Source organism: Nerophis lumbriciformis, linkage group LG01 (genome assembly GCF_033978685.3).
Source record: "Nerophis lumbriciformis linkage group LG01, RoL_Nlum_v2.1, whole genome shotgun sequence".
NCBI lineage: Eukaryota > Metazoa > Chordata > Actinopteri > Syngnathiformes > Syngnathidae > Nerophis > Nerophis lumbriciformis.
In genome coordinates, this window is record NC_084548.2 from 58111599 (window position 1) to 58129303 (window position 17705).

Here is a 17705-nt window from a genome sequence, read left to right on the forward strand (position 1 = left end):
AAAACCTGTATGTACCTTTCAGCATTAATGGTGCCTTCACAGATGTGTAAGTTACCCATGTCTTGGGCACTAATACACCCCCATACCATCACAGATGCTGGCTTTTCAACTTTGCGCCTATAGCAATCCGGATGGTTCTTTTCCTCTTTGGTCCATAGGACACGACGTCCACAGTTCCCAAAAACAATTTGAATTGTGGACTCGTCAGACCACAGAACACTTTTCCACTTTGTATCAGTCCATCTTAGATGAGCTCCGGCCCAGCGAAGCCGACAGCGTTTCTGGGTGTTGTTGATAAAGTTTTCGCCTTGCATAGGAGAGTTTTAATTTGCACTTACAGATGTAGCGACCAACTGTAGTTACTGACAGTGGGTTTCTGAAGTGTTCCTGAGCCCATGTGGTGATATCCTTTACACACTGATGTCGCTTGTTGATGCAGTACAGCCTAAGGGATCGAAGGTCACGGGCTTAGCTGCTTACGTGCAGTGATTTCTCCAGATTCTCTGAACCCTTTGATGATATTACGGACCGTAGATGGTGAAATCCCTAAATTCCTTGCAATAGCTGGTTGAGAAAGGTTTTTCTTAAACTGTTCAACAATTTGCTCACGCATTTGTTGACAAAGTGGTGACCCTCGCCCCATCCTTGTTTGTGAATGACTGAGCATTTAATTGAATCTACTTTTATACCCAATCATGGCACCCACCTGTTCCCAATTTGCTTGTTCACCTGTGGGATGTTCCAAATAAGTGTTTGATGAGCATTCCTCAACTTTGTTTGTTTGAACATCACATATGTTGTCTTTGTAGCATATTCAACTGAATATAGGTTGAAAATGATTTGCAAATCATTGTATTCTGTTTATATTTACATCTAACACAATTTCCCAACTCATATGGAAACGGGTTTTTTAGGTCAATGACCATGAATTGTACTATAGAATCAACCAAACATGACACTCCCACTGATCAGTCATCACTGATTGCTCGGTTACCAGAGAGCGATTGCCTTTGTTAATGCAACCAACCTTGCCTCCATACTTCATCTTTCTCCCCACCAAAAAAAAAAAAATCTGACATTTTATTGTACAAATGTTCTAATATTGTCTATCACGATATATATTGATATCGTTTTATCGCCCAGCCCTAATGACGATTATTGTAAATTCCCAAGTATAAGTTGTTACTTTTTTGTACTAAACTCGAAGGAGCAGCTAATTAATGGATGTTTCTTTGCTGGCAGCAATAATTAAAATAATATAAAAAAAACAAGCAAAAACATTAAGAGGGTGTTTTTTTACTGTTTGTGCTATGGCGCCATCTTTTGGACGAATTTGCTCACTGCAGGTGAAGCAGTGTCCTTCAATTTATCCGTAGTGTTTTTTGTTTTTTTCAATCGGTGTGCTGTTCAGTTTTCCAGCCATAGATAACGATTCTACTCGTATGGATCCTTCATTCATCAATCCAAGCAACGTTTGTAAGTTTTACAATATAACTAAAACAATTCTTACTTACTAAACCGTCCCATGTGTGATGTCTGTAGGAGTGTTTCCATGCATATTTGTACATGCTATCAGGCTAGCGTGGTTAGCATTAGCTAACATGCTAACACGTTTACAAGTGTCTGTGTTAGTATCATTAACTTACAAAGTCATTCTTTTTGTATTGTTTCAGTTTCGTAAATTCACTGTGGAGTTATCGAGTCTGTTTAGCTGATTGGAGAGCTTTCTTGCGCAGCTAGTGGGTCCATGACGCTGACTTCTGTTTTGTTTGCTCTGCCGTTTTACTGCCCTGTTACAGACAAACAATTAAGGTATGTAAATAAACATTTACATAGTATTTCCGTGTAAATAACTCATTTCACAAGGTACATATCTGCGACTTACAGTCCGGTGGCTCAATAAATATTTGAAACGTTTGACAGGCCAACTCTGGATGTAAAATATGTGTTTCAGTTCTTTGATTAGGAGGCGTGTGTTCACCCTCATCAAGCTCAATAAAGAAGTTAGCGTGTGGAAAAGGGAATGAAAGGACGGCAGGTAAATGATATTCAGACGTGGCATCTCTTCAGAGAGAAAAGCCTCACCCTGGGGAGGCGAGAGATGAATATTCATGGCAGCAACAACAGCCTGTCAGGACTGGAGACAAGCTTCTAGTTGGAGGGCAGAGAGCGTCTCTTCTGCACCTCTCAAAGCTTTGTCAACTTATTTTCTCGCTCGCTGCACTCAGGACTCTCCCGCTTTGATATCCTTTGGTGCCGACTTCACAGCGGTGCTCATTAACACCGACGACTGTTTTCCTGCTCACGTCGTTGCTACCTGCCGCCCTGAAACTTTGTCCCACCAGGGACACCACGCTGAAAACCACCACGGCCTTTTAAAGAAGCACATTAGTGACGCCTTTATTGTGCAGCTGGAAACAAAAGACGGGACTCGACGCCGACAAAGCACAGAATTTATTAGCGAAGCTGCTGGAGAGTTGTCCCAAATTGCTGAGTGTTAAACTTTGAAGTTTGCTTTCAACTAAAATGTGAAAATACTGTAGGTTAGGGCAGAGGTGGGTACCCTTTATATTTCCATCCATAAAGTAGTAACTCCCGTAATCAATAATAGTCAACAATACTAACCAAATTGAGCTGTTAGCTTGTTAGCTGACACCTGTGTCTCATTTGCAAGTACTGTACTGATATGTATTATACAGCAGACTTAGGTAGGTGGCACTGGTGTGTAGATCACGGCATGTTGCTGCAATCTGGAAGTAGTCTTTGTCATTAGCTTGTTAGCAGACACCTGTGACCCATTTGCAATAATGTACTGATGCGTATTATACAGCACACCTAGCGTGTCTGAGGTAGGTGGCACTGGTGTATAGATCACCACGTGTTGCTGCAACCTGGAAGTAGTCTTTGCCATTAGCTTGTTAGCTAACACCTGTGTCTCATTTGCAAGTACTGCACTGATGTATATTATACAGCAGACTTGGCATGCCTTAGGTAGGTGGCACTGGTGTATAAATCACCGCGTGTGGTAGTCTTTGCCATTAGGTTGAATGTGCAAGTGACAAATGTAAGATAAAAAGACTAGCTTTTAGGGGAAAACATACTAAAAACTAGTGAAATTAGTTGATATTTTATTGGTTCAAATTCGTGTATCTGAAAAATACCAGGAATTGTATGTCTTTTATTAAGAAAAACATTGTTCTATGTGGGGGGGAAATCAAATATCTAACTAGATGAGGCAATTCCTGAAGGGTGTGCGTGTGAATGCTCCAATGCTGACGTTGAACTGAAATGCTGACAAATTGGAGTATGAATGTTAGAAAAGTTTAAATGTAGAAATGGTTTGAATGTTGAAGAGTTTGAATTTCAAGGATAAACGGAATTTGGTTTGGAACTTAGGGTAGTGTTAGTTGGATGAGTGAAATGTGTTGATGTTGGAATGGTTTGAATAGTTTGAAAAATGTGTGAATTGTGGAAGTTTAAAAGATGCACAATTCATTTTGAATGGGGAAAATGTCCCTGAAAACTGGGAATTCTTGAAAATCCGGGAATTTTTTTTTAATTGTTGAAGGAAAGCACACAATTTTGAACAGGTTGAATATTTCGGAGTTGGAACGGTTTGAATCGCATGAAAAATGTGGGAATTGTGGAACTTTGAAAAACGTCCCATTCATTTCAATGGGATTTCATGGAAATTTGGGAATTTCGGGAAATACTTGAATTTTTGGGAAAATGTTAAAAGACTTCAATTTTCTGAATGAGTTGAAATGGTTGCTGTTGGAATTTTTCAAATCGGTCGAGAAATGTTGAAGTCGTAAAATTTTTGATTAATAAATTCCAGGAATTTCGGGAAAACCGCAACTTTTTCCAGTTCACAAAACAACTTTGTTTTTTGTCCTGTTTAAGAGGAATGTTTGGACGGTGGAACGGTTAAAGTGGGTTGAAAAATGTGGAAGGAGTAGTCATGAGAAAAAAGGGTTTGAAAAAAAGGGAATTCCTGGAATTTTTTTGAACTTATAGTTTGAATTTCCAGGATGAGTGGGATATGTTGAAGGTGGAATGGTTTAAATCGGTTAAAAAATGTGGAAATGGTGGAGATTTGAAAAATGGCCTATTCATTTTCAATGGGAAAAATGTCCCGGAATACCTGGGAAATCTGGGAATTTTTTGAATTTGTCAAGGGAAAGCCCACTAATTCCCGAAGAGGCTGAACAGTTTGTAGTTGGAACGCTTTGAATCGGATAAAAAAGTGGAAGGTAGAGTGCGCCAAAATCTGGAGAAGAATATAAAGAAGAAGTAGAAGAATAAATAGATGAATTTTGGTGTAGAAAACCATATGTGTGAATGTTTTGGAGCATTCACACAATTAGCATAGTTCACAATTTTAACATGTTTAAACTAGAATAGACAAAATCTAAATCTTCCTGCTAAAATTAAGATGATGATGCAAAGTCAATGACTAAAAATAAGTAAATAGCTCTTAAAACTGCGGACATTTCTAGAAATGACATTTCAAATCTCAGCTAGTGGCAAATATGCAGTGTAAAGCAGGGGTCCTTAACCTTTTTGACCTCGGGGCCCAGCATTTCCACTACAACATTGCACACTCAAATATTAACACTGAATTAGTAATCTTACTCTTGATTGGAATCATATCTAACCTGCTTACCAGTTTAGCTGAGGGGTTCCAAGCATGTGGAGGCCATGTTGATATTTGTCATTTCCAAAACCAAAACAATACTTTTTTAACCTTTAGGGCCCCTCCTCAAGTTTGGTGCTGGGGACCGAGGAAGTTCCCAGTCATAATTTATTTAAAAAAAGTCATGTATTGTTTATTTATTTGTATTCAACACTGATCAACTTCAGGTCTGTCAATACAAAGTTATTACATGTATGTTTACTATAAGTTGTGTGTATGATGAGTGTTGTATAAAGTACACTATAAGTTGTGTGTTTAAAGCACACTATACGTTGTGTATGATGAGTGTTGTATAAAGTACACTCTAAGTTCTGTGTATGATGTGTGTGGTATAAAGTACACTATAAGTTGTGTGTATGATGAGTGTTGTATAAAGTACACTATAAGTTGTGTGTATGAAGAGTGTTGTATAAAGTACACTATAAGTTGTGTGTATGATGAGTGTTGTATAAAGTACACTAAGTTTTGTGTATGATGAGTGTTGTATAAAGTACACTATAAGTTGTGTGTATGAAGAATGTTGTATAAAGTACACTATAAGTTGTCTGTATGATGAGTGTTGTATAAAGTACACTATAAGTTCTGTGTATGATGTGTGTTGCATAAAGTACACTATAAGTTGTGTGTATGATGAATGTTGTATAAAGTACACTATAAGTTGTGTGTATGAAGAGTGTTGTATAAAGTACACTATAAGTTGTGTGTATGATGACTGTTGTATTAAGTACACTATAAGTTGTGTGTATGATGAGTGTTGTATAAAGTACACTATAAGTTGTGTGTATGAAGAGTGTTGTATAAAGTACACTATAAGTTGTGTGTATGATGAATGTTGTATAGAGTAAACTATAAGTTGTGTGTATGAGTGTTGCATAAAGTACACTATAAGTTGTGTGTATGAAGAGTGTTGTATAAAGTACACTAAGTTGTATGTATGATGAGTGTTGTACAAAGTACACTATAAGTTGTGTATATAAAGAGTGTTGTATAAAGTACACTATAAGTTGTGGTATGAAGAGTGTTGTATAAAGTACGCGATAAGTTGTGTGTATTAAGAGTGTTGTATAAAGTACACTATAAGTTGTGTGTATGATGAGTGTTGTATCAAGTACACTCTAAGTTGTGTGTATAAAGAGTGTTGTATAAAGTACACTCTAATTGTGTGTATAAAGAGTGTTGTATAAAGTACACTATAAGTTGTGTGTATGAAGAGTGTTGTATTAAGTGCACTATAAGTTGTGTGTATAAAGAACACTATAAGTTGTGTATGAAGAGTGTTGTATAAATTACACTATAAGTTGTGTGTATGAAGAGTGTTGTATAAAGTACACTACAAGTTGTGTGTATGAAGAGTGTTGTATAAAGTACAGTATAAGTTGTGTGTATGATGAGTGTTATATAAAGTACACTATACGTTCTGTGTATGAGTGTTGCATAAAGTACACTATAAGTTGTGTGTATGATGAGTGTTGTATAAAGTACACTATAAGTTTTGTGTATGATGTATGTTGTATAAAGTAAACTATAAGTTTTGTGTATGATGAGTGTTTTATAAAGTACACTATAAATTGTGTGCATGAAGGGTGTTGTATAAAGTACACTAAGTTGTGTGTATGATGAGTGTTGTATAAAGTACACTATAAGTTGTGTGTATGATGAGTGTTGTATAAAGTACACTATAAGTTTTGTGTATGAGGTGTGTTGTATAAAGTACACTAAGTTGTGTGTATGATGAGTGTTGTATAAAGTACACAATAAGTTGTGTGTATGATGAGTGTTGTATAAAGTACACTATACGTTGTGTGTATGATGAGCGTTGTATAAAGTACACTATAAGTTGTGTGTATGATGAGTGTTGTATAAAGTACACTATAAGTTTTGTGTATGATGAGTGTAGGGCTGCAACTTACGATTAATTTGATAATCGATTAATCTGTTGATTATTACTTTGATTAATCGATTAATAATCGGATATAAGAGACAAACTACATTTCTATCCTTTCCAGTATTTTATTGAAAAAAACCAGCATACTGGCACCATGTTCTGGACATTGGGGATGCAGCATACACCATTAATAACACAGAAATGTAACTCATCAGATCAGAACTGAATCAGATATTGTACACGTTTCTGTTGTGAATAATAAAGGATTAATTTTAGGCTGCCTCTGAATAATAGCTTGAAATATTCCAGCACCTTCATAACATTTAGTTATACTAAAGCGTCACTCAAATCTAAATATATTTTTATAGCTTTATCGGGCCCGGCTACATTGATCCATTATGAAACCAACCTGAGATATTTCTGTCCGTTACGTTTATTTTAAAATTGGTAACCGTGCGTTTTCTCTCTCAAAACGGAGTGTGTGCCGAAGACACATTATCAGCCCCGCGTTGCAACAAAGGCATAACGTTAACGTTACTCACAAAAAAGCTGAACTCATGAATGCCTGTTGCCACTATAGACTTAAAAAGTTACGTACTGTGAGTTATTCCCTTCATCCATGGCTCCAACATGATTCCTTTTCAGGTGCTCCTGAAGCAATGTTGTACTTCCGTGTCATTTTGCAGGAAACGGTCTTCTTTGAAGTCTTTAAAGTAAAGTGTTCCCACACTTTTGACGACTTAGGTTGTACACTTTTCTCCATTGAAGCAATAACCTCAAGATGTTTTTCCGCTGAACTATTTGTACTGTTTTCCTGCGCCATTTTTCGAATGTTTCCGCAAAGGAGACGGCGTCGTCACATGAGCTGCACATGACACATCATTGGCTAGCTTACGCCACCTCATGAGACGTAGCCTCAGCGCCGCCCTGGCGCTGTTTCCTACTGTTTTTGTACTTATTTTGATTATTGTTTCTCAGCTGTTTGTAAATGTTGCAGTTCATAAATAAAGGTTTATTTATAAAAAAAAAAAGAAGAAAAAAAGCCTCCGCGCATGCGCATAGCATAGTTCCAACGAATCGATGACTAAATTAATCGGCAACTATTTTTATAATCGATTTTAATTGATTTAATCGATTAGTTGTTGCAGCCCTAGATGAGTGTTGTATAAAGTAGACTAAAGTTGTGTGTATGATGAGTGTTGTATAAAGTACACTGTAAGTTGTGTGTATGAAGAGTGTTGTATCAAGTACACAACTCTTGTCAGATGTGACAAAGGAACGTCACAATGAGAAATGACAGACTGTGTTGTGTTTCCAAAGCGAGCTGACATGAAATGTGGGCGTGCACAATGTTTCAAGATGGCTGCTGTTGTTACAGGAGTTGCACGTGAGCTGACAGCTGCTGGAGTCAAAGCCCACAACATCTGTCAGCAGCTGTCAGTCAGCAGGCGGCGAGCATCCTCAGACTCGTCACTTCCTCGCTCGGAGCGCATCTTGATGCTCGTCTGCCTGACGACAGCCAGTGTCTCATCTTGTACTGAACTACTACTACTCACCATACTCCCCATACAACTTTTTCACTTACGATACTGATGTCTGATACCTTGAGTACTGGCCGATACCGATATTGATACGATATCAACAGGAACCATATTTGTGTTATTTAGTAGTGTGGAATGTTAGAAAAGGTTTGATCAGGTAAATGAGTCAAACAATACAATGGTAGTTAAAAAAAACATTAACCTATTTATTATTAACTGTCTATGCTGTCTTTAATTTGAAGTGGAGTGGTAATTGTTTTTCTGAGTGACTAGGGATGAGTACTTTTTACATTTAAACCAATAGCCAGTACCTGGGAATCAATATAGGTATTTAACAGTACAGATTTTCTGTACTTTTGTGCATGTTAATAAATGTTTTTTAATGATAAAATCTAATTTTTATTGCAACATTTAAAAAAGAGCTGATTATAATAACTTCTGTCCAGTCATATCTTGATTTATTATCATCACAGTATCATTTGCATGTGCTGTCTGTAAGTTGCAATTAGTTAAAAAATCCAAGACGTTAGATGGCAGTAGTGTATACTTTATGGTGTGTTTTTTTGTTGCGCCCTAAAAAGTGTTGATACTGTAAGTATTGCACTTATTACACACCAGCTGTTTGATTATAACGTGCATCTTAGTTGTAGCTTTCATCAACACATTTGGAGGCGTTGAAATAGCCATGTAAAATTGCTAATGCTAATCAGAAGCATGTCAATATCAGAACCAATGTATATTAGCATTGAGCTAGCATATTTTTGGAGAAGTGGAACCATACTTTACTTATGTTGGAGCATTTTTTGAGTCAATTTCTTTGTTGGCATTGAACATTGCCTCGAGGTAGTTTGGCTGAGTCTGCTCTCAGTGCTACTGAGTACCAGGGCGTAAAGAACCGGCTGAATAGGCAACCGGGCGTGACATCTTGCGTAACATAATTTTATATATTTATTTTTGCCTTCTTTTAATGTTCTGTAAAGCACTTTGAATTGCCTTGTGTACGATTTGTGCTCTATGAATAACATTGCCTTGCCCTTGCTTTACCGTATCATAGCACCGTTGGATTTCTCGTGAATCGGTGCTAGTTAGGACCAGCATGGTTCGGTCGGTCAGTGCCAAAAAAGTACCAGCTTTTGTACCCACCCCTATGGGCCACGATAAATCATGCATTTGAGTTAATGACACAGTAAGTTGAATAATGCAGACACGTTTGTTACTGGATACTGCTTTCTAATACTGCCTTGAAGACTTTGTATGTGCAAGTAATATGTGACTATAATTATTTTATACTTGTTTATATTGACAGGACATTATATCACAAACAAATAAACACGCTGCAGGACTGCTTGTATCGCACATAATATCACACACAAGTAAAGGCGCAGCAGGACTGCTTGTATTGTACATGATATCACACAGAAGTAAACCCGCAGCAGGACTGCTTGTATTGCACATGATATCACACATAAGTAAACATAAATCAATCAATCAATGTTTATTTATATAGCCCTAAATCACAAGTGTCTCAAAGGGCTGCACAAGCCACAACGACATCCTCGGTACAAAGCCCCAAACATGCTGCTTGACTGCTTGTATCGCACGCGGTATCACACACAAGTAATCACCCTGCATGACTTCTTGTATCGCACATGATATCACACACAAGTAAAGACGCTGTGGGACCGCTTGTATCGCACATGATATCACACACAAGTAAAGACGCTGCAAGACCGCTTGTATCGCAGATGATATCACACACAAGTAAAGACGCTGCAGGACCGCTTGTATCGCACATGATATCACACACAAGTAAAGACGCTGCAGGACCGCTTGTATCGCACGTGATATCACACACAAGTAAACACGCTGCAAGACTGCTTGTATTGCACGTGATATAACACACAAGTAAATACGCAGCAGGACTGTTTGTATCCCACATGATATCACACAAGTAAACGCTCTGCAGGACTGCTTGTATCACACATGAAATCCCACACAAGTAAACACTCTACACAACTGCTTGTATCGCACTTGATATCACACACAAGTAAACACGCTGCAAGACTGCTTGTATCACACGTGATATCACACACAAGTAAACACGCAGCAGGACTGTTTGTATCACACATGATATCACACACAAGTAAACGCTCTGCAGGACTGCTTGCATCGCACATGATATCACACACAAGTAAACACGCAGTAAGACTGTTTGTATCGCACATGATATCACACATTATAATGCAAGCACATATCGTAAAATGAACAAATATTAAGAATATGAATTACAAAGACAAAAACCAAGTACAAGATGATATCAGTTTGCATGTAAAATAGCCGATAACAGCAGTATTAGCAGAAGCACATTGGAAAGTATCCAGTAACAAACGTGTCCGCATCCTCCAACTTACACAGTCGTGATAGTAACTTCATGAATTATTGTGTCACCAAAATAGTCAATTACCACTCCACATCAACTTAATGACAGCATAAGTGTGGACATCCCTAATTGTATGTGTTGTGGCAGTATTTATTTGATGTTTGGTATCGCATTCCGAAGATGACATAAATACATAAACACTGCAATATCGTTCTTACCTGCTCCCAATCTATACTGCGGAAAAACGTGTGCGACTTGATATCCGTGAAGCCTGTCTGGACCTGGCAACCCAGCCGCTCTTTGGGATCCTGTTGGAACCAAAACAGCCGCTCAGGAATGTGAGGCAGAGAAACTCTGTCACATGTGGATTCCTCCTTTCAGTAACAAGATGGAGGATATCTCACATCACATTTGTTTGCGAGAGGAAGCCATGTGGAAAATTAAGAGTATTCATCATACTTCGCACATTTTTAAGATGGAACAAAATGAATGTTTCATATATAAATATTGTCCAACAGTACTTATACACACTCTGAAATATTTTATTTCATACATTTTGATTTGGGTGTTTAAATCAGGGTTGTCCAAAGTGCAGCCCGAGGGCCATTTGTTGCAACTAATTTGTTCAATGGCCTAGGGCACAATTGTTAGCATTTCAATATTAGCATGTTACCTTTTTTGATAAATTTGCAGGTATACACCTCAGCGTCAACTATTTTGTTACTTGATGAATGATACCTGTTTGCATGTTAACTTTAATATGCTAGCATTTTTAAAGCTCATTTTGACTAATGATACATGTTAGCTTTTTTATTTATTTATAGCTAATTGTGTAGGTGTACACTTTAGTCATATTTTGGTACTTGAGGCATGCTAATGTTACCATGCTAGCATTTGAAACACATTTTTCAGGTACACACCTTCGTGAAAAAGATTTTGGTGCTCGACGCGTGTTACAGTTAGCATTTTAGCATGCAAACTTTCGCAATGTGAGTTGATCAGATCAATGACCCTTGAAAGTATTTTGACACAATAGCACAGCATGTACTTATATGACACAATCCAAACAGTCAGTCTTCCCTTGTCATGGTGCAAATAAAAATGCAACTAATATAAAGGTTGACACACATGGTCACTGAACTTTGTGGATATTACAAAAAAGAAACTTCCACCATTGAAAATGTCAAAATTACACCCATTTAAAACAATTACAAAGCATGATGGGAACAATGTAAAACCCTCTCCACACTTATCAATGTTTGGCGCATTTTAGCTGCTTGATATATTTCTGATTGATTACAAAACTTTAAGAAGGTCGTCACAGAAGTAAACAAGGTAGGAGTCAAACTTTCACATACTATTAATATACAATTATATTAATTATATATCAATCCATCCATTTTCTACCGCTTGTCCCGTTCGGGGTCGCGGGGGTGCTGGACCCTATCTCAGCTGCATTCGGGCAGAAGGCGGAAGGCGACATCCATATATGAAAATGTATACAGTTGTGCTCATAAGTTTACATACCCTGGGAGAATTTATGATTTATTGGCCATTCTTCAGAGAATATGAATGATAACACAAAAACCTTTCTTTCATTCATGCTTAATGGTTGCGTGAAGCTATTTATTGGCAAACAACTGTGTTTACTCTTTTTAAATCAAAATGACAAAAGAAAGTACCCAAATGACCCTGATCAAAAGTTTACATACCCCAGTGACTTTGATCTGATAACATGCACAAAAGTTGACACAAACAGGTTTGAATGGCTAATCAAGGTTCCAATCCTCACCTGTGACATGTTTGTTTGTAATTAATGTGTGTGTATAAAAGGTCAGTGAGTTTCTGGGCTTCTGACAGACCATTGCATCTTCCATCCAGTGCTGCACAGATGTTTCTGGATTCTTAGTCATGGGGAAGGCAAAATAATTGTCAAAGGATCTGCGAGAAAAGGTAATTGAACTGCATAAAACAGGAAAGGGGTATGTAAAGATATCCAAAGAATTGAGAATGCCAATCAGCAGTGTTCAAACGCTGATTAAGAAGAGAAAAATGAGGGATTCAGGTAGACCAGCAAAGATTTCAGCCACAACTGCCAAGAAAATTGTTCGAGGTGCAGAGAAAAATCCACAAATAACTTCAGCTGAAATACAGAACTCTCTGAAAAATTGTGGTGTGGCTGTTTCAAGATGCATAATAAGGAGGCACTTAAAGAAAAATGGGCTGCAAGGTCGAGTCGCCAGAAGAAAGCCATTTCTGCGCAAATGTCACAAAGTATCCCGCTTACATTACGCCAAACAGCACAGAGACAAGCCTCAAAACTTCTGGAACAAAGTAATTTGGAGTGATGTCTCAAAGGGCTGCACAAGCCACAACGACATCCTCGGCTCAGATCTCACATCAGGGCAAGAAAAAACTCAACCCAATGGGATAACAATGAGAAACCTTGGAGGGAACCGCAGATGTGGGACACCACAACCCCCGCCCCCTGTGCGACCAATGCAATTGACGTCGAGTGGATCTAGCATAATATTGTGAGAGTCTAGTTCATAGTGGATCTAACATAATAGTGAGAATCCAGTCCATAGAGGAGCCAGCAGGAGACCATCCCGAGCGGAGACAGGTCAGCAGTGCAGTATATATATATATATATATATATATATATATATATATATATATATATATATATATAAATATATATATATATAACAAGTTTAGACACCCCTGGCAAATAGACCTGAAGTTGATGGAGATTCTAGAGCATAGATTCTCAAACTTTTTTCACCAAGTACCACCTCAGAAAACACTTGGCTTGCCAAGTACCACCATAATGACCAACATTAAAATACAGTAGCGTAGTAGGCCTAAGTATTCATTAAAAACAAGGCAGAGGTTTTATTTAACAAGTATATTCCATATTTTTTTACCACTGTAACATTACACACAGTTTGAACAGTAACACTGAATATTTCATTAAGTGATTCTTTGGCGTACCACTAGATGGAGCCCTACTACAGTTTAAGAATCACTGATCTAGAGTTTTCAGGATTGCATGAAAACAATACATATAGGACTTATTTTTAACGTTTTTATTACTTACACCCTTGAGAGGAGCCCTAAAGGTTAAAATAAATCTATAGACAGTGTTGTATTGTTTTTGAAAATCAATAATATGAAAATGGCCCCTGCATGCTTTAGACTTTTCAGTGCTTGGCCCCCGGTGGAAGAAGTAGACTGTGACGTGCCCAGCAGAAAGGTGCGTGTCTTGTGCGTCACGTGTAAAAACTCACCTTGTTCAAAAAGCCCTTGAGCACGCTGGCAGCTTTCACCGACAGAGACCTTGGGATGCGAATGGGCTTCTCCAGAATAACTGTGGACAAAAGAGAGACGGCAACAACGGGGCGGGAGAGAGAGGAAGTGAAAGGAGGAGGACAATGGTGAGTGAGGAGGAGGATTCACAGTCACATCATGTCTGTTGTGTGGGCGTCCAAAGGAGGGATGGGATACGTTGGACTCGGCTCTGTTCCTCCTTGCCATTTTCACAACACACACGCAGCATCAACACCCTGGCACTAATCATCCTTCTTTTCCTCTTACAGGGATTAGTACTTCAGTTCAACCTTTGTTTATCACGAAACTGCAAGGGCATCATCACACCGATATTAGAGATGCTCCTATCTGATACCGATCGGCCATGAGTGAGATCGGACGATACCGATCACATGTGTTAACTGTAGAGATGTAAAAGATTATTGGCATTTTGACGTATCGGTATCTGCCTTTTTTTTTTAAACAGCCACAACATGCCTACATCAGTAGATACAATAAACACATACAAGTATCTAAAAAGTAGAAAATAATCACCACTGCTCAAGCATCAGCACGTTTACCCTGCATGAGTACAGTTTTCTTTTAGCTAGAGTCCAATAACCATATTTTCCCAAACTTTGAACCCTGCGGTTTATGAAACATTGCGTCGAATTTACGGATGTTTCTTCGCTGACGGCCATAATGTTTTGTATTCAACAAATCGTTTTCATAAAACACTGACAGAGACACCAAAAAGGTGTGTTATTGTTTGTGCCATGCCGCTATCTTTTGTGTGAGTTCGTTCACTGAAACTGTACTTCCTGTTTCGTTCCTTGAACCGGAAGTATATCCTGTTTCGTGTACTATTAGGTCCATAGCGTTTCTGCTTGAAAGGATTCTTCGTTCATCCTTCCAAGCAACGTTTGTAAGTTTTACAATATAACTAAAACAATTCTTACTTACTAAAGCGTCCCATGTGTGATGTCTGTAGGAGTGTTTTAATGCATATTTGTAGGTGCTATCGTAATGTAAAGAAGCTACCGTCGTTAGCATTAGCTAATAAGCTAACACGCTTCTGAGTGTCTGTGTTAGTATTATTACCTTATTATGGCATTCTTTTTGTGTTGTTTCAGTTTCACAAATTTCTCAGTAAATTCACCAAAACGTCGCTGTGGAGTTATTGAGTCTGTTTAGCTGGTTGAAAAGCTAGCTTGGACACAATTAAGGTATGTAAATAAACATTTACAAAATATTTCGTACCAGTAGATATCTGCAGATTATGGTCCAGTACGGCTAATATTTTTTTACAAAAATTTGATGGATGTGGCTTAATTACCGGTGCGCTTTATAGCTCCGCAATTTAAGAATTAATTTAAGAATAGAAATGACTGTCATTAACAATAATTTTCCCAAAATATGATTTGATAGTGTGTGAATGTGAGTGTGAATGTTGTCTGTCTATCTGTGTAGGCCCTGCGATGAGGTGGCGACTTGTCCAGGGTGCACCCCGCCTTCCGCCCGATTGTAGCTGAGATAGGCTCCAGCGCCCCCCGCGACCCCGTAGGGAATAAGCGGTAGAAAATGGATGGATGGATGGATGATGACAGGGCATTCTCTCAGTCTTGCAGTGCTGGTCGCTCGCAATTTTTTGCTATATACACAATTAGCTGCTAGTCCAGGGGTCGGTAATCTAAAATTGTTGAAAGAGCCATATTGGACCAAAAATATTTAAAAAAAACTTTGTCTGGAACCGCAAAAAATAAAAATCATTATATAAGTGTTATTAAGAAGGCAACACATGATGTAAGTAGTCCATATTAGTTATATTAGCCTACTATCAAAATGACTTCAAAAGTCTTATATAAGTGTTATAATGAAGGCAACACATGATGTAAGTGTCTATACTAGCCTACTATCAAAATGACTTTAAAATACTTCTTTGGTGTAATAATGAAGACAACACATGATGTCTATATTAGTTATATTAGCCTACTATCAAAATTACTTTAAAAGACTTATATAAGTGTTATAATGAAGACAACACATGACGTATGTGTCTATATTAGTTATATTAGCCTACTATCAAAATTACTTTAAAAGTCTTATATAAGTGTTATAATGAAGACAACACATGACGTATGTGTCTATATTAGTTATATTAGCCTTCTATCAAAATTACTTTAAAAGTCTTATAAGTGTTATAATGAAGACAACACATGATGTATGTGTCTATATTAGCCTACTATCAAAATGACTTTAAAATACTTATATAGGTGTTATAATGAAGACAACACATGATGTCTATATTAGTTATATTAGCCTACTATCAAAATGACTTTAAAAGACGTATAAAAGTGTTATAATGAAGACAACACATGATGTAAGTGTCTATATTAGCCTACTATCAAAATGACTTTAAAAATCGTATAAGTGTTATAATGAAGACAACACATGATATAAGTGTCTATAATAGCTATATTAGCTTACTATCAAAATGACTATGTGTTGCAGGCTGACGCAAATCTTTGTTGACAGAAATGTCGAAATGTAATGTTTATTCCACACATTTTTACGACATTGGAAAACATTAGTAAAACTTCTCAGAGGTTGAGATAACTCATGGAAATGACTGTCTTAGAATGGTCAAATGTATAGATGTGTCTCCAATTTAAAGGCAACGGCAGGCAGTATTTTTCTAATGGATATATTACAATCTTTGCAAGCTGGGTAGTGTTTGCTGTGGTCTGGAACAACATGGCACACAAACAACTATCAGAAATGCAGCCAATATTACGTACAGATAATGTGTCATGAGACATGCAAATATAAATGAAATACACAGAGGACATAAGTAAAATAAATTAAATGAGCTCCAATATACCTACAAACGAGGCATAACGATGCAAAATACAGCCAGCCTAAATAGCATGTTAGCATCGATTAGCCTGCAGTCATGCACTGACCAAATATGTCTGGTTAGCACTCCACACAAGTCAATTAATCAACAAAGCTCGCCTTTGTGCATTCACGCACAGTATGAAAGATTTAGTGGACAAAATGAGACAAAGAAGGAGTGGCATAAAACACGTCTGTCTGTGGCAGCGTCGGAGAAAGTTGTACATGTAAACAAACAACGGTGAGTTAAAAAATCGCCGCACTTAGTAGGACACAACGGCGCTCGCCAAATACTCTCATCAGTGAAGCATAAACGCAAACATATTAAACAGTGGGCTTTCTAACAATTAGGAAGGTTTGTCCTCCTAAAGAAACCATATTAAAACAAAAATATATATTTTCCCCCCATCTTTTTCCATTGCCATACTTTTTTTTTTTTAAAGCTGGGAGCCACTAGGGCGGCTCTAGAGCCCCGGCCAGTGGGGCATTGAGAGGCATTAACACATTATTTTTCACTCTTCAACAACTACTCATTTATCCGGCCAAACAAATGTTCATCAAATGAAGCAAACCGAACATGAAATGTGTTAAATCTAGCCATTTCAAAATGGATGAATCTTGTTAGCACAGTTCTTCCACTAAAGCCCACATGGTCCAGGCTGTGTGTGGACATGTGCGGGACCACTACCCAAAGCAGGACCTGGCACAGGACTAGCAGCAATAACATATGGCCCGAGCGGCTCCTGTAGGCAAAGACTGGATTTCCGTTGGAAGGCGTTTCTCCAGCAACCCGCTGTTGGAGCGGCATGCCCGCCAGGAGGGTGCGATGCTGGCGGCAGATGCTCCGAGCCCGGCGCCACACGGCGACGCTGCCGACAGTCACGGCACAGACATATTGCGTCAAGAAGGCGATCGCATTATGAAGGAATTTGTGCGCTGAAACGCTGCGAGGAGGCGACGGCTGTGATGGGGGATGGGCAGTGGAAGGGCCCCATATGG

General features: G+C 38.2%; 1 protein-coding gene across 2 annotated transcripts in view; it reads right to left on the reverse strand.

Moving 5' to 3' along the window:
* Positions 1 to 17705, reverse strand: part of prkcz (protein kinase C, zeta) — a 194308-nt gene that overhangs the window by 22293 nt on the left and 154310 nt on the right. For both annotated transcript variants that reach the window (XM_061988001.1, XM_061987991.1), the window contains exons 15-16: positions 13793 to 13872; positions 10721 to 10810 (exon numbers count right to left, since the gene is read on the reverse strand). In XM_061988001.1, coding sequence (XP_061843985.1) covers positions 10721 to 10810; positions 13793 to 13872 — 170 coding nt within the window. The remainder of the gene's footprint in view (positions 1 to 10720; positions 10811 to 13792; positions 13873 to 17705) is intronic.